This window comes from Lepidochelys kempii, chromosome 3 (genome assembly GCF_965140285.1).
Source record: "Lepidochelys kempii isolate rLepKem1 chromosome 3, rLepKem1.hap1, whole genome shotgun sequence".
NCBI classification, from domain to species: domain Eukaryota; kingdom Metazoa; phylum Chordata; order Testudines; family Cheloniidae; genus Lepidochelys; species Lepidochelys kempii.
In genome coordinates this window covers 105191754-105209985 of record NC_136382.1, presented here as the reverse complement: position 1 = coordinate 105209985, position 18232 = coordinate 105191754, and the positions used below count along the sequence as shown (strand labels likewise).

General features: G+C 39.5%; 1 protein-coding gene across 8 annotated transcripts in view; it reads left to right on the top strand.

Annotated features, from left to right (window-relative positions):
• MAP7 (microtubule associated protein 7) overlaps positions 1–18232 on the top strand; it is a 201140-nt gene that overhangs the window by 149405 nt on the left and 33503 nt on the right. For 6 of the 8 annotated variants that reach the window (XM_073337415.2, XM_073337417.2, XM_073337418.2 and 3 more), the window contains 3 exons: positions 6011–6174; positions 7377–7494; positions 12146–12256. In XM_073337415.2, coding sequence (XP_073193516.1) covers positions 6011–6174; positions 7377–7494; positions 12146–12256 — 393 coding nt within the window. The remainder of the gene's footprint in view (positions 1–6010; positions 6175–7376; positions 7495–12145; positions 12257–18232) is intronic. The other 2 variants (XM_073337419.2, XM_073337420.2) reach the window with 1 other exon arrangement.

The following is an 18232-nucleotide window of genomic DNA, read 5'->3' as shown; positions in this document are numbered from 1 at the left end:
ATATTTTCAAAAGCTGGGAGGAGGGAGAGAAACAAAGGGTCTGTCTGTCTGTAGTCGTCTTGGCCAGGGACAGAACAGGAATGGAGTCTTAGAACTTTTAGTAAGTAATCTAGCTAGGTATGTGTTAGATTATGATTTCTTTAAATGTCTGAGAAAAGAATTGTGCTGAATAGAATAACTATTTCTGTCTGTGTATCTTTTTTGTAACTTAAGGTTTTGCCTAGAGGGGTTCTCTATGTTTTTGAATCTAATTACCCTGTAAGATATCTACCATCCTGATTTTACAGGGGGAATTTCTTTATTTCTATTTACTTCTATTTTTTATTAAAAGTCTTCTTGTAAAACACTGAATGCTTTTTCATTGTTCTCAGATCCAAGGGTTTGGGTCTGTGGTCACCTATGCAAATTGGTGAGGCTTTTTATCCAACATTTCCCAGGAAAGGGGGAGTGCAAGTGTTGGGAGGATTGTTCATTGTTCTTAAGATCCAAGGGTCTGGGTCTGTAGTCACCTAGGCAAATTGGTGAGGCTTTTTACCAAACCTTGTCCAGGAAGTGGGGTGCAAGGTTTTGGGAAGTATTTTGGGGGAAAGGATGCGTCCAAACAGCTCTTCCCCAGTAACCAGTATTAGTTTGGTGGTGGTAGCGGCCAGTCCAAGGATAACGGGTGTAATATTTTGTACCTTGGGGAAGTTTTGACCTAAGCTGGTAAAGATAAGCTTAGGAGGTTTTTCATGCAGGTCCCCACATCTGTACCCTAAAGTTCAGAGTGGGGGAGGAACCTTGACAGCATGCATTCAGTGGAAAATACAGACTAACGGCTGCTACTCTGAAACCTGTCATTATGCAAGGCACTGAATTTAGCAGTATGGAGTGGAAATCTATCAACTTCATGAAAAAACTCGTACAGATAAAGACAGACATCATCTTCCTCTCCAAATGCAAACAGATGGACATCATACCAAAAGGACTGAAAGTAAAAAATCCATTACAATCTACATACCACACAGACTATGCTGACAGCATTCTTAAAACTACAATACCCACTTGCTGAAGTGAAAGAACAGATTGACAGAGCCAGAAGAGTACCCAGAAGTCACCTACTACAGGACAGGCCCAACAAAGAAAATAACAGAACGCCACTAGCCATCACCTTCAGCCCCCAACTAAAACCTCTCCAACGCATCATCAAGGATCTACAGCCGATCCTGAAGGATGACCCATCACTCTCGCAGATCTTGGGAGATAGGCCACGCCTTGCTTACAGACAGCCCTCCAACCTGAAGCAAATACTCACCAGCAACTACACACCACACAACAGAACCACTAACCCAGGAACCTATCCTTGCAACAAAGCCCATTGCCAACTGTGTCCACATATCTATTCAGGGGACACCATCATAGGGCCTAATCACATCAGCCACGCTGTCAGAGGCTCGTTCACCTGCACATCTGCCAATGTGATATATGCCATCATGTGCCAGCAATGCCCCTCTGCCATGTACATTGGTCAAACTGGACAGTCTCTACATAAAAGAATAAATGGACACAAATCAGACTTCAAGAATTATAACATTCAAAAACCAGTCGGAGAACACTTCAGTCTCTCTGGTCACTCGATTAGAGACCCAAAAGTGACAATTCTTCAACAAAAAGACTTCAAAAACAGACTCCAACAAGAGACTGCTGAATTGGAATTAATTTGCAAACTGGATACAATTAATTTAGGCTTGAATAGAGACTGGAAGTGGATGAGTCATTACACAAAGTAAAACTATTTCCCCATGTTTATTCCCCCCCCCCCCCCACACACACACACACTGTTCCTCAGACGTTCTTGTCAACTGCTGGAAATGGCCCACCTTGATTATCACTACAAAAGGTTTTCTCCCCACTCCCCCTTCCCCCCACCCCGCTCTCCTGCTGGTATTAGCTCATCTTAAGTGATCACTAAATTGGTTAGTCTCTAAGGTGCCACAAGTGCTCATTTTCTTTTTGTGAATACAGACTAACACGGCTGCTACTCTGAAACCTCTCCTTACAGTGTGTATGGTAACACCCATTGTTCCATGTTCTCTGTGTATATAAATCTCCCCACTGTATTTTCCACTGAATGCATCCTATGAAGTGAGCTGTATCTCACAAAAGCTTATGCTCAAATAAATTTGTTAGTCTCTGAGGTGCCACAAGTCCTCCTTTTCTATCCAGACAAGACATTCTTCATCATGGCCTGTTATAGAGTCATAGATATTTAGGTCAGAAGGGACCATTATGATCATCTAGTCTGACCTCCTGCACAATGCAGGCCACAGAATTTCACCCACCACTCCTAAAAAAGACCTCACACCTATATCTGTGCTATTGAAGTCCTCAAATTGTAGTTTGAAGACCTCAAGGAGCAGAGAATCCTCCAGCAAGTGACCCGTGCCCCATGCTACAGAGGAAGGCGAAAAACCTCCAGGGCCTTCCAATCTGCCCTGGAGGAAAATTCCTTCCCGACCCCAAATATGGCGATCAGCTAAACCCTGAGCATATGGGCAAGATTCATCAGCCTTGTCAGTACAAACAGATGAAACTCTCTCTTAGGTGGTCCTTTGCTGATCTCAGTGAATATCAGTGCTGAAGTCAACCAGCAAAGACTGCTGTTCATCTTGGGGGAAGAAAGGGGGGCTGGAGTATTTGCTGTATTTTTTGTCTCTCTATTTCAGAATCAGATTTTTTTTCTTGTTTTGGAGGGATTTTTTTTTCCAGAAAAGTTTAGACAAATGCCTTCACACAGTGTCCCACGAGTGTCTTGTTTTAGCCTACTGGAAGGACTGTTTTCTTTCCCAGATGCTGTCCCACTATCAAGATTATTTGAAATAGGTCAGTTTGTAAGAATTAAAGATTTTATCTCCAACCTATTGACGTGCACTTAGATATTACAGAGATTGGCCCTATATATATATATATACACCACAGATAGTTAAACTCAGAGACAAAATGTGGCTTCATGTCTTAGACTCTTGTTAGAATCTGTTCATGAGACCCTCCAACCTATGAAGAAACTACATATAGGTGGCTAAACCCACATATCTCAAAAATGTGCCAGATTAAATGTACTCATTACAATAGCAACTGTTTCCTCTGTGTTAAGAGGCAATGTATTCCTAGGTCTATTTTTGCATACATTCTGTTATGTCCCAAGACTTCAATAAAGATAATTAAGCTTGTTGGTCTGTGGGTTATCCACTCTTGCTACTCTGTTACTCAACTGCTTCTTTCAAGCCAGAGATCCAAGCTCGTGCAGAAAAAGAATACATTTTTATGTCCAGCGCATTTATGTTCTGCTGAGTCTTGTATGCTATTTTGCCTCTACAGGTGTTTGATTTTTTTTTAACCTGTTGATATCTACATTAACCACATAGCTGTAGAGTTTATTGTCGATGAAATTTTCCCAGCTAAATGTCTTTGCGCAATTTCTATTCTTGCCTTGCTATGTTTTTGTCCTCATCCTTGCAGTAGAATGATCTGATTGCTTGTGACAGGTTGAGCAAATATCATTCCTATTCAAAACAGTCCCTGCTATTTTGCATATACAGTGAGATTATATACACCTCTACCCCAATATAATGCAGTCCTCAGGAGACAAAAAATCTTATCGTGTTATAGGTGAAATCGTGTTATATCGAACTCGCTTTGGCCTCGAGCATTTCCATTATTAATAGTCACTTCCTGCCCCGACTGACCCCTCAGAACCCCCGACCTATCCACCCCCCCTTCCTTGTCCCCTGACTTTCCCCTCCAGATACCCCTGCCCCTAACTACCCCTCCCAAGACCCCACTCCCTATCTAAGCCCCCCTGCTCCTTGTCCCCTGACCGCCCCCTCCAGAGACGCCTCCATCCCTATCCACACCCCTGCCCCCTGACAGGCCCCCCAGGACTCCCACGCCCTATCCAACACCCCGAGACCCCTCGGCTCTGGCCCAGCACCCTTAACATGCCGCTCAGAGCAACGTATCGGAGACAGACACGTTGATACACTGATCTGCCGGACCACGCAGCCCCACCCCCCAGAGCGCTGCTTTACTGCATTCTATCCAAATTCGTGTTCTATCAGGTCGCGTTCGATTGGGGTAGAGGTGTATTTAAAAGATGGTGCCACCCATTTTTTTCTGCAGTGTTTGAAAAGCTGATATGGAAAGAAGCTGTTTTCATCAGGTAGAGACTCCAGGACTGAAATGTACTTAAACAATATATTCATTAGCTGTAGATCTTGAGTGGGAGGGAGAATACATGTGTGCATACACACAAAGTTTAGAATGCAAGCATGATTTGTTGTTGGCAGTTCTCCGGAAAACTCAACAGGGAGATGATGGTGAGGAGCAAAAGTAATAGAATTATCATAACAATCAAAAGTCACAGCTGTTGTTTTGAACTTGTAAATAGTTTTTATTTTTCCTTTTGGTATACATTTGTAACTAACAAAAATAATAAGGTATGCGCTGTGTTACCATCCTGGGACAAACTTTTGCACAGACAGTTTTAGTTACATTTAAAAATTGCCTTTTCTAATCTAGAAGGAGAGCCTCCTGACCCCCTGGGAAATTAAAGCTCTTTCTGACAGCTCAATGGGTTGGTCCTCTATGTTGCCTCAGTGTAATAAATGAGCCCCTACTCTTTATCAGCCTGCCACACAATTTTCAATAACATTTGTTGCAGTATTACCTTCATGTATACACACATACACATACATGCTCATCAATATGCAGAAAGTTCTGAAATTGTCAAATGTCATGGATCTTTAAAAAAATAAACAAATGGAAATCCTGGGATCTGTAACTTCCATGACAGCTGTAGGAAAAGTTTATTCTTATCAGATTGTAACAGTTTAAAGCAGACCCCATTTTGGACCTACATTCTGGACGGGACATATATAAACAGTCAATTGTGCAGAGTTAAGTTCAACTCCATGACACATTTGGGTCAGTTAACACTTCTGAAACAAGGTGTTGGGGACTTTTCAAAACCAGTGATATGTAGCTAGTTAAGGCATGCTCACCTTAGTTCCTGATTCTCCCGTGGCTAATTTGTTACCTCATAGAATAACAGATAGCTGCTGACTTAGATCTGGTCAATAAGGGCCAGTCCAGCTCCCACTGAAGTCAGTTGGAATTAGATGAGGTCCTAAGACTGCGATGCCTACCACTTTTATTATACTGGAGTACTGTATTGACCCTCCTGTTATACTGCAGGTAGATAAACAGTGGGCAGGTGATCGGGGTTAATATTCTTTTAGAATTGAATGAATGCAGAAAAGTATCATGTATGATTATCCAGTTGAATCTCACACCTTCATTATATATTGCCAGTGGGAATCATGAGTAGAGTTGTTGGAAATACTAACTATGAAATCTGAAACCACACTAAATTAGCCTGGTTTCAGAATTTATTGAAACACAGAACTCAGTCCACGTTTGTCACATGTTTAAATTGCATGAATTTTGCTTCTCACATCTAGAGTGATCTGTAGTTTTGCATGGAACCTATGTCAAATTTAGCTTTGTTGTGAAGTGTTATCATCTCAGGCTTTTAGATAAACAAAGGCCTGTTGCTTTTACAGTTTCACTTTTGAAATTTAATGCAACTGAGCATAGCTTTTTTTGTCTGCTGTGAGGCCCAGTATATGAAACAGTAATGGGGATTGTCTCTAAGTGTGGGACACAATATAAATATTAGTTCCAGAGTTTTAAAGTGGCCTGGAATCATTTGCATGAGTCAGATTTTCTGAGACCTTAGTTTCATTATTTCCAATTCTGATGTTGATATTATACAGTAATTGAAGTATGAGCACACAGGTTAGTGTGCAACCTAGGTAAATGTACTGTGAGGACATAATAAAGCTTGGTTGGGACATACATATGATTTTAAACAACAAGTTGGTAAGTGCAATCAATAATGAGCAGCCTAGGCTGTGTGTTACTATTCTAAACGGTAGAGTATATTTACATTTTATGTCTACTTTTCTTTTAGCTGCAAGAGAATCAGTCTGGTTAGAAAAAGAAGAGAGGGCACGGCAGCATTATGAAAAACACCTGGAGGAACGCAAAAAGAAGTTAGAAGAACAGAGGCTAAAAGAAGAGAGAAGGCGAGCTGCAGTAGAGGAAAAACGAAAGCAGAGAATAGAAGAGGACAAGGTAAGAGGGCATTCCATACAGTCTTTCAGGCAACTTACTCTCCACTAAATGGTGTAGCAACAAATTGACCAATATGTCATTTAAAAATTAGCAGTAGGGTTGGAACGTGAGTCAAGGTTAATGTGGGGTACGTTGCAAAAGAAAGGCTTTTTTAACTTTTTTTTTTTAAGCTGTGTCTGCACTGATACAACTTTTTATTGGTTCCTCTACAAAACTGATCTCCGCAGTCCAATAATATGTGTGTTTTAAAATACGTCTCTGGCAAGGTACAGCAGAGCCCAAACTGACCTGAAAATCAAAATTTAAAACCCTGTAGAAAAATGAATTTTGTGGTACCTGTAATATTGATAGTAGGTTGCTAGTGATTCAGTGTGACCATAGTTAAATACTAAGCGTCTAATTCAGAAACTGTCAGGAATGTGAGAGAGTACAGTAAGTGTAGATTTAATAATAAATTTATTTCTGCTTAACTGCATGGTGAATGAGCTGGTAGCTACTTGCTGTGTGACCCGTGAGCAAGTCAGCTCACCTCTCTGCTTTCCCTCCCACCTTTTGCTTGTCTTGTCCATGTAGAGTATGTCTACTGCAATCAGAAGTGTGATTACAGCTCATATAGGTGTTCATGGGCTAGCTTTTATCTAGCTAGAATGACTAAAGAAAGCAGAGAAGATGCGATAGCATGGGCTGTACAAACGAGCCCAAAGCCCTGGGTTGCTTGACAACACTGGGGTACATGCCATTGCCTCTTCACTGCTATTTTTAGCTGCGTGATCTAGACTACAGCTAGTGGAAGTATGCCTACCTGAGCAACAACCAAATCTCCGGTTGCAGCATAGACATCCACTTAGATTGTAGGAAATTCAGGACAGGGACTCTCTCTCAAGTACAGTGCCTAGCACGAGAGGACACCAGTTTTAGTTAGGAGCTACTGTAATATAAATAATATGTGCATTGTTACTGGTCTTAAGCAGACCTCCTATTTTCACAGTTACATTTTTGTAATTACCATAAAGCTCTGCTTTGACATTAGCTCAGTTCTTTGAATGGAATTCTCACGAAGCACTGCCTATCAATTTGCATTTGACTCCAAGATGACTGGTACATTTTGTCCAGGGGGAAGACAGCGTGCACAGTGATGGAAATGTTCATTAAAGACCCAGCAGCATCCAAACATATTCATACATTCTTCTGTTGTACTGCAGGAACGACATGAAGCTGTTGTACGCCGTACAATCGAGAGGAGCCAGAAGCCCAAACAAAAGCAAAGCAGGTGGTCCTGGGGAGGACCTCTTCAAAGAAGCAGCAGCATTAATAATACAGGTAAAGGGGGAGATCCAGTTTCTCATCCAAGCTCCTGGTCTGTATGATATACTTTGTTCCCATAAAGAAGGTAGTGCATTGTTAATTAATTCAAGTTCTTTATTCATGATCCTAGCATTGTTTCGAAGACTGGCATGTTTTTTTAACACTCTGCTTGGCTAAGAGGGAGCGAGGGGAAATTCAGCTCAAGCTTAAACCTCATTGAGCAATTGACTAACCCTGTAATTCCATCTATATCTAAAACTGCTCACTTCTGCTGCTTTGCTAGTGTTTGTGTGCTCTTACGTGTGTGTGCATGCGCTGTGTCACTAATCAGCCACAAGTTACTGTATGGAAGTGTCGGGTACCAGAGGACAGCAAGAGAAAATTATTTTAAGGATTTCTGGTGGAAATTATAAAATACGAATTTTAAGCTAAAAGATACAAATAGGAAGGGAAAATGTTCTTTGAAACCTGCTGTATTATATTTAGTACCTTAGTTGGCAAAACACATAAAATTTGGTGGATATTTTCTCCACTTTCTTCAGGAGAAATTGGAAGTGGGCAAAACGTAAAGTGTAACAAGTTATAGGTTGTCAAGTATCAGGGGGTAGCTGTGTTGAAGATCTATCCCATAACTGTCTTCTCTAACTGAACCTGCATTTACTGATTTAATAATGTGTATGTACCCTGTTAAGGTATGCCTCAAACTGAAGAAGAGAATTCAGATGTGTCCTTGATGGATTCTTGCACCAGAAAATGGTGTATATATATATTAGAAATCTATTCTCCCTTTAATGCATACACTTTAATAAGTATTGCATTCTTTTATCTCGAAGGAAATAATGTGCTTACCAATCTGGTCACCAAATAAGGACAAGAAATAGTCGTATTACATCTATTTTATTGTACTGTAAAATTTATTGAACAGTTATTTTTCCATAAAATGTTCCACTTCTTGCTTTGCTTATCTTTGTATAACTCATTTGCTTTTTATTTTGCTTTATTTTGAAAAATCATTTGTCTTGCATTCTGTCCCTAGGTTATTTTGTTGAATCATCATTCACCTTTCTCGATTTAGCAGGCCTGGAGCACCACGTCAGATCTCTGGGTGGTGCTAGAAAACCCGGTACATAAATCACTGTGGTTTGTTGATTCCTCCACATGTAGCTAGCTCCTCATGAAATAGGACTAGTAACTACTTGATGACCTCTAAACCAACATCACTTAAAGACAGTGCATGCTTAACATCATACTACATAGGTTAGAACAGTTCTTACCCCCCAGTGTTTTTTTAAGTATAGAGAAGTATTACTGGCTGACTTAAAGGATTTGGCACAATTTACTAAACTACTGTACACAGTGTACTGTATACTGTATCATGTTGGTTTGGGTTACAAAGAATATTAACCAATTAAAAATGATCTTCTGAAATTCAATGAGATCTAATTTGAGTACATATTTTGGGCGGTATTTTGGCTTTCTTTTACTTTTTGCATACTGTATGTGAAAGATATTTATTTATATTTATTCTGCACCTCTTCTCAGCAGCAGGTCAGTTGCATTGGCTGCTATTTTGCTCAAATAACGTTTTAAAACATGGTACCACAACTCTAGCCAATAAATGGTGCTTGGCCTATTCTATGTTGGCAGGTTTTGTATACAACTGTCATTCACACAGAATTCTTCCAAGTGAATGGCATCCATTGAAGAATAGTCTTCATGAACTGCATGGATTTATGAGGGCTGGATGGCAGGACTGATTTAAGAGAGACTTTCTCGAGTAGATGCTTTTTCTGCTGTTGTTTCTCAACTCCAAAATGCTGCTTATGCTTGCTTTATACATCCTGTGTGGCAGCTACATGTGTACACTGTTGGTGGAATAACATACACTGTGTTCTCACATGACCAGAACAAGATATTAGGTCTTAGTTCTCCACCGTACCCACACATAGAGATTGCTATTGGAGAACTGCCAAGGAACATAGGAATTGCCATACTAGGTCAGACGCAACACCCATTAAGTCCAGTATCCTGTCTCCAATACTGACTAGCAACAAATGCTTTGGAGGAGGGTGCAAAAAACTGCACAGTAGGCAGATGTGGGGTAATCTGACCCCCATGAATGTTTCATCCTATTCCCAGTAGTTAGAGAGCGTCTTAAACTCTGAAACGAGAGGTTTTTATCTTTGCCAATACTCTCAGCACTAACAATTCTAACTCTGGATATTTTTGTTATCCATGTGAACATCCAGTCCCTTTTTGAATCCTGCTGAGATTAGATAAAGCAAAAGAGAAAACCAATTGCTCTGTGGCAGTGGATGAAAAATCAAATTTAAAAAATCCTTTCCCATTTCATCCCCAAGGCCTGTCCTGTATACTCCACCACTGGTATGGGGAACTCTTCCATTAATGGCTAGTGGAGATTTTCATGCAAAACCAGTTTGTCCACAACAACTATATTTACATATATGTAGGTGGTAACATGCGTATCGAATGTTGATGTGCTCAGTATAATGAAAGCATTACTCAAGTGTAGATAATCTCTGAGAAAATGTCATCTTCAATATTGTCAAGGTTATTTAGACATATAGATCTTGATTCAGCAAAGCAGTTAAGGACAGGTTAAACTCCCATTGACTTCAACTGGAAATCATTATGTGCTAAGGCCTGGATTTTTAAAGGTATTTAGGCATTACTACATTCAGCATTGCAACACCTAGCTGATTTTGGAGCCTAAGTCTCATTTTCAGAAGGGATTTAGGGTTCGTGAGGTAATATCTTTTATTGGAGCAACTTTTGTTGGTGAGAGAAACAAGCTGTCAAGCTCCACAGAGCTCTTTCTCAGGTACTGTGTAGCTCGAAAGCTTCTCTCTCACCAACACAACTTGGCCCAATAAAAGATATTACCTCCCCCACCTTGTCTCTCTAGTATCCTGAAACTGACATGGCTACAACAACATTTCGTTGCCTGTCAATGGGATTTTGGTTCCTAAGTGCCTAAATCCCTTTTGAAAATGAGACCTAGGCTCTTGAATTGGGTAGGTATTGCAACACTGAGTGCAGCAATGCCTAAATACCTTTAAAATCTGGGTCTAAGTGGTTTGCAGCCTAATGATGAACTCATAGGCACTGAGTTTCTAATCTGCCAGGAGGTGCTCCCCCCAGCTAGGCACAGGCCCTGCCCCCACTCCACCCCTTCTCCCAAGGCCCCACCCCCGCTGCGCCCCCCCCTTCCTGCCTCTTCCCGCCCAGTTCTGCCCCCCTGAGCGCGCTGTGCCCTCACTCTTCCTTACTTCCTCCCCCCAGCACCTCCTGATGTTGCAAAACAGCTGATCTGTGGCAGGCAGTAGATGTGGGATGGAGGTGGAGGCGCTGATTGACAGGCCTGCTAGTGAGCAGGAGGCACTGCAGGGAGGGAGAGGCACTGATCAGGGGGCTGCCGGTGGGTGCTCAGCACCCACCATTTTTTCCCCGTGGGTGCTCCAGCCTATGGATGCCTATGGATGAACTTAAATACATGCTTAAAGTGCTTTGGTGAATTGGGGCCATAAGTCTAAGCAAGAGCAGAACTGAGTTTCTGTTCTTCTTGTGAGTAATTGTCAGTTTCCCTATCTTGGAAGAGATTTAATTTATGCATTCATTTTTTGCCAAAATATTTTGGAGCAGAGAATACCTATATATTGCTTTTTTTGTCCTAGTTCCTAATTTTCTTCTGCTGTTGCCAACCTCTTTGGATTGTGTACAATCACTTTTTCAGTACTCTTGAAATATCGATCACATTCTTAGCAGGATGGGAATGCTGATTTTGCATGATTTGAACAGGAGGGTGATGTAGTGTGATGCTGCATTCTGAAAGCCACAAAGCATAAAGAAAGGCAAAATAAAGCCCTTGGTGTCATAGACAAAGCATGTAAAGTACAAATATTTTTTTAGTCTCCTACACAGCATTTATTTTCTTTGTCTGTTAAATCACATGCAGTTTGGGACTGACTAGCTTTGTCTTTGTACAGTGTAGGTGGAAAAATCACTTTCTCTGATATGGAGTATACTACCTATACAGAACACTTTGGCTTTTAGCCTTATCTTTGAATTCCTCTTGTGCCCATTCTCATTTGTCTTGTGTGCTAGCTTTCTTCCTCCTCTACTTTATCTTCTATTTTTATATGTTCTGGATATTGATCTCCTGGTTCACAACAGTACCTTGCTGAATATCATCTGTGATTCAACTGATGCTAAGGACTTTCTTGCTTTATAACAAGGTCTTGAAAAGGTGGACCAGAGCATTAAACATGATGCAGATTCCCTGTAATTTTCCATTTCATCTGAGCCTAGAGCAAAACCTATCTGCAAGTGCAGTGAAGTGAACATTAAAATCTCATCTTGTTTGTTAGCTGCCCATTCAGATCTTCCATTTGAAACCTTGGATCACAGCTTGATTGAATGAAAAATATCCAGGATATCAGTTTATTTACCTGCAATTTAAATTAAATAGTCTTGTGCCAAGTCTTTAAGTCATCTGTAAAATGTCCACTGAGAAGTCCTTTCTATTTTTAAAGTTTTAGTGATAGAGCAGAAATTCTCTAGTCCTATATTTTCCTCCCATTAGTGTACTAGGAAGTTCCATTATTGCATGTGGGCTGTCAATTAGCATTATCTCCGTTTGTTTTAGATCCAGACAGGCGGTCTGTTTCAACAATGAACCTCTCGAAACATGTTGATCCAGTCATTAACAAGCGGCTCTCCTCCTCATCTGCAACATTACTAAATTCTCCAGACAGAGGTACAGTTGAAAGAAAGAGAAAGAGAGAGAGAAAAGTGCTCTTTATTGATTCATTGTTTTTAACAATCTCTGCAGATACAGTAAGCATTTGTAGTCATTTTCTGCACTCTAAATAGGAATGAAAAGACTTCAAATGGTTGAAAGAAGTAAATGAACATTCTCTTTGCAAGAAGAACTATATTTTTAAAAGATCAGAACTTGCCTGAATGGTTTCATTTAGCAAGTGTTAAAAGCCGTGCTTCTGTCTGATTTTTAGTAAATGAGTGGCAGCTACAGAAACAACACATCTCTCCATAGCGCATGTAACCGTTTTATTTTTATACATTTATTTACGTTGAGTCATGCTGCCCTTTTTTGCTTTTCATTTGTACTTTGGTTCCAATTCTTGAACTTCTGGAAACACGTTTCACAAAGCTTTTAAGTAGTTAGTACATTCATATTGCTGATTTATTTTAAATTTAACTAAGCAGCTGGATATTGCTCATATAATGTCTGTTTATTGATTTTCTATGTTTCTTTAGATTTAGAAGGTTGCTCTGTTGGAAGAAATGCCTTGATATTTTCAGATCTGCAAACGAGATTAACAATCAGATTTTTAATCAACAGCACAACATGCAATATTAAATTGTGAGAATTTGTAAGACAAAGTTCATCTTAAATGAGTTTTATAAAATAAGTTATTTTGACAACTTTGTGTGAAAAGAAATGGACCAAGCTTTTTGACAAAATGTTCTATAAGGGATCATTTCCCTTTCCCAGCAAAGGACAATGTCCTGCATTGCATCCCAAATTTGAATTTCTGTATATGAGCATGGAAAATATACAATATATTACTTATAGAATACAGTTTTAGTTATATTTTTAGTTATATCGTGAAACTAATTGGAAAGCCTCATTATCTGTATCTTTTTAACACAATGTCCTGCAATGAGTGCATGTTTGTACGCATGTCTCTGTATATAATGTCTGTTTGTTTCTATATGTATAATATTACACACCATATTGATAAGATTTGAGGAATCTTACGCAATAAACTCTTTCTTGTGGGTTGGGTTGCTCATTTGTGGGGAGGGAGAAACTATGTAACTCCAGAACTATAGTTTCTTCCAACAGCTATTGATACCCAGTCAATATTAATTTCATTATCCTTTCAGATTTTTTTGCATTTACTGTTGCCGTTCTTTACAAGTGATGGCTCTGTTTTGTAGGGTGGTGTTGAGGGGTTATGACAAAACAGTGGCGGTAGTGGAATGTGCGTGATAATTATGTGGAATACTGCCCGCTGCACCTGTGGTCACAACCGATTGTATTGGTTTGTGGATAATGTAGAGCATGTTCATTTCAGTCATCTCTCTACTTTTCGACTTGGTCTTAATGTTTTAAAAAGATTGAAAAGGTTAATAAATTATTTTCATCGGTGGTTTTATATACAGTGCCACTAATAGGCTGGATAACAAGGCCACAGGACTTAACTGGGCAGAGATGTAGTACTTTTGCAAAAGTTAGGACTAAGCTATATTATCCTCATTAATAAATTGTTAAAATAAAGGAAACAAGACTCTTGAAAAAGTGAGTTTTCACAAGACTATCCAGACTTCTGATTGAGGTTTGTACAGTCCTTTGAGAATACAAAGAACTGTACATAGTAGCTGCCATAACCCCCTCCCCGCAGCGTTTACCAACAGCTCCCACCTGGTATTATCTCAGACACAACTGTTTCCTGTACTAAGTATAAGGCAATACTGCTGTATCTCTGATACCATTGTGTGTTGTTGGCAAGCTGCTGGTAAATGTTGACTTTCCATTTGGAACCAGTACAAGTGCCAAGTATTACTGTAACTTCAGGATTTTCTTAAGGCACATGGTTTTTAGGTTTCATATGTGTTTTTCAATGAACCTGTGATCAGCAGGTGCCCTTATAGATCTGTTTGTATGTTGTTGCATGCCTATAGTATACAGTATATTACCCCAGTGTGGAGACTTTTCACCTAATAAATCTTCCAGGCAAGAAGGTGTAGTGCTTCAAGACTCAGGTGTGAATACTAGACTCCTTGGAATCATAGATTCAAATCTCTTCAGGGCTGACAAAGCCTTTCATCCTATCAGGCTAGTCTAATAAGTACCATCCTGTGCCGTTTATTGTATAGGGTCTTCTGGCTAAGCGAGGCAGTGTTTGCTTTGCGTGAACACTAAAAGAGCCATAGCAGTTTTCATTAACATAGAGCTTAGCCCTTGTGCCCTTCGCCAACACTTATGGATGTGCTCAGAGGACAGGGCAACACTGGTGTCCTGTATAAGGCTCTTTAAATCTGTTTTTGAAAAGAGTTAGTGCATGTTCCACTAATGCCTGCTAGCAGGTACACAGGGCATTGACTCCACCCTAACCTAGCTGAACCCCTAACTGTAGAGTCACGGAGTTCTTAAAAGAACTGTGCTGTGCAAGAGAAAGAAGAGGCTCCTTCATCATCTTCCTCAGTGCACTCAGGCAGATTTTGCCCTTATCCTGAGCACAATGCCTGGAACTGGAGTACGATGAATTTATCGTAGGTGGCTTATATCTGCCACCAAGGACATGACTTCTGTTAAGTAGTGTCTTTTAAATGGTTGAAGAACAGGGGACTTTTCAGTTCATACTAAGAAAAAAGGTTTTCATTAATGGACATTTAACTTTGCCCATGAGACTTTTTTAAATAATGTATTAATTCCCTTTTAAGTTCAGCGTTATTGTGCAGTTTTTTATTACAGTTTTAAAACTGTTCGGGCAGCTAAAATGGGTTTCAAACTTTACTTTCTTGTTTGTTATAAAGGTTCAGCTGTTTAAATCCTGGTAACTAAACATGAATAATTAACATAATTCAGGTTTCAGAGTAACAGCCGTGTTAGTCTGTATTCGCAAAAAGAAAAGGAGTACTTGTGGCACCTTAGAGACTAACCAATTTATTTGAGCATGAGCTTTCGTGAGCTACAGCTCACTTCATCGGATGCATACCGTGGAAACTGCAGCAGACTTTATATACACACAGAGAATATGAAACAATACCTCCTCCCACCCCACTGTCCTGCTGGTAATAGCTTATCTAAAGTGATCATCAGGTTGGGCCATTTCCAGCACAAATCCAGGTTTTCTCACCCTCCACCCCCCCACACACAAATTCACTCTCCTGCTGGTGATAGCCCATCCAAAGTGACAACTCTTTACACAATGTGCATGTGGATGAGCTATTACCAGCAGGAGAGTGAGTTTGTGTGTGTGGTTTTTGGGAGGGGGGTGAGGGGGTGAGAGAACCTGGATTTGTGCAGGAAATGGCCCAACTTGATTATCATGCACATTGTGTAAAGAGTTGTCACTTTGGATGGGCTATCACCAGCAGGAGAGTGAATTTGTGTGTGTGGGGGAGGGGGGGTGGAGGGTGAGAAAACCTGGATTTGTGCTGGAAATGGCCCAACCTGATGATCACTTTAGATAAGCTGTTACCAGCAGGACAGTGGGGTGGGAGGAGGTATTGTTTCATATTCTCTGTGTGTATATAAAGTCTGCTGCAGTTTCCACGGTATGCATCCGATGAAGTGAGCTGTAGCTCACGAAAGCTCATGCTCAAATAAATTGGTTAGTCTCTAAGGTAACATAATTCAGACAAGGGAGTTGATACCAGAGACATTTAAGAAAATTAGATAGTGTTCTTCAAGGAAAACTTCATTAACTGGATGTTATTTTACGTCCTGTAGAAGTTACACAGAAGTTTTAAAGGCCATCCTCTCTGAAATTGTTTTTCTTCAAAATAAAAAGAACCCAATGTGTACAGGGTGGATTGATTTAAATAAAGGTGATTTAAACCACCAAGTGGAAAACCTCAATTTAAATAATCAATTTTAATTAGCATTTTCCATTTGTACTTCAGTTATTTTCTAAAGAAAGATGCATTCTCATTGGCTGATGTAACCATTAAAACATGTTAATTTACAAGTAATAGAGTCTTTACACTAAATTTGATACCAGAGATGCTTAAGAAAATTATTTTTTGCTACCGAGAAGGGTACACTCTAACTATATACATTTATTTAAGCAATAATATAGCTTAATAGTTTGATTCTTATTAATTGTACGTTTTTGGTAGGTTGATGAATGGTGAATGATATAAATTTACTGTATAATTAATTTTTGCACATGATTTCTGTCAAGCCGCATTAGGATGTTAACTAGAATTACATTAAACACACAAAACAGCGTATCACATTTATTTTTATTAAAAGAACATTACATGTTTTGGATACATAAACTTCTCTAATCAAAACATGTTTCATATTTACAACTAAATGATTTATTAAACTGAGGGATTAACTAATTGTTTCAGGTTACCCTGGGAAAATTTGTAAATGTGCCTAAGTGAAAGTGACTGGAGCTTAAGTTCCAACTTGCCTGACTGTCTTGAAAATGAGAAAACAGTCTCCCAAGTCACTTGGGCTGAGCTACTGTGCCATATTTATAAAGCTTGATTTCAATAATTAGATGTTTTCTCCCTGATTCAGACTTTGTATGAAGAAAAGCAGACTTTAACTCAAATTTTTGATAGAGGCTCACAGATTCTGCATATTTATACTTGATTTAAATATTTTAAAAGATTGTAAGTTCAGGCCTTAACATATTTTGTATCAAGTTCAGATTTCATTTTAAACGGTTTATTTTTAAATGAAAAACATATTAAAATTTAAATAAAATTAAAAAATAATTTAAATCAAAACATTGGATTTAAATTAAAAAATCCACTCTTTAATTTTTTTTTAATAGATTTTGATCCACTGTGAACATGTATTTGTCTTAAAAATCATGAGATTTAAAAAATGTCTCATGATGCTGTGGGGCCTGACTTCTGCTTTTTTTGAACGTTTGGGCTTGGCAGTACAGGTCATCAGTTTTTCAGTAAAAGAAGTGGAAGAATTGAAAAGGTTTATGCTTTCAAACTTCATCTTGGATACTCCCCCAATGAAGAGGCCTCTCTTCTTTGTTTTCTTTGCCCCCCAAATAATTGTTTTGAAAGTCTTGAAATAAAAAAGTTGCTTATGCTTTGTGCAAGAGGTGGCTAACCTTTGACACACCCCTCCCCCAGGATGCATTGGCAACTTGCCAGGAAACCAAAGACCATACCTGGTTTTGCATAAAATTGAGTTGATTACATCTGCCCTCTCTTCTAATTTGGAGGTGCAACCTGTGTAGATTACAGGTCTGAACAGTTAAAATGCCTGGTATTGTACTTCTTAGCATATGCGCAAAGTGCCTCACGTGGCATGTGACTAGGATTCATCACTGAATTTGGTCTGCTGGTTGGATCATTAGCTTCCCCAGCTTGGGCCGGGTACTGATCGGGAGTGCACTGCAATGTGAACACTGATCCATTCCCCTGCGGTATTGTACTGCATGCTAGGACCTGTAGTATCCAGGACCACATCTCTGCATTAAAGAAGAAGGTAGCTGTAGCCTTCTTTTTGCAGCTCCATGAGCCACATTAGATCCAGAGGCCACAGTTTAGTTGGCCACTCCAGCTAAACTTTTTAAACTAATGGCCATTAGAACATATATTAAAGGTGGAATATGGCTTTTGTAGAAGCTGTGAATATAAATAATTTCAATGTGAGATTAACCTAGGCTGCAAAATTCCAGAGAGTGTTAATGCAGGTTTCTGGTTTATACCTGTTGGAGAGATTTGGAGGAGGTTTCAGAACCAAGGTCCAATTTTTAAATATGCACACAATTTAAATAGAAAAAAATGCCAATCTGGTTTGCTCGGACTTTTTTAATGCTATCAGAAGCTCAGTTTATGTTAAATGGGATCTTGAGACTTAATTTATCTAGATTTCAGAGTATGAAGTGAGCTGTAGCTCACGAAAACTCATGCTCAAATAAATTGGTTAGTCTCTAAGGTGCCACAAGTACTCCTTTTCTTTTTGCGAATTTATCTAGAGAAACTCTGCAAAGCACTG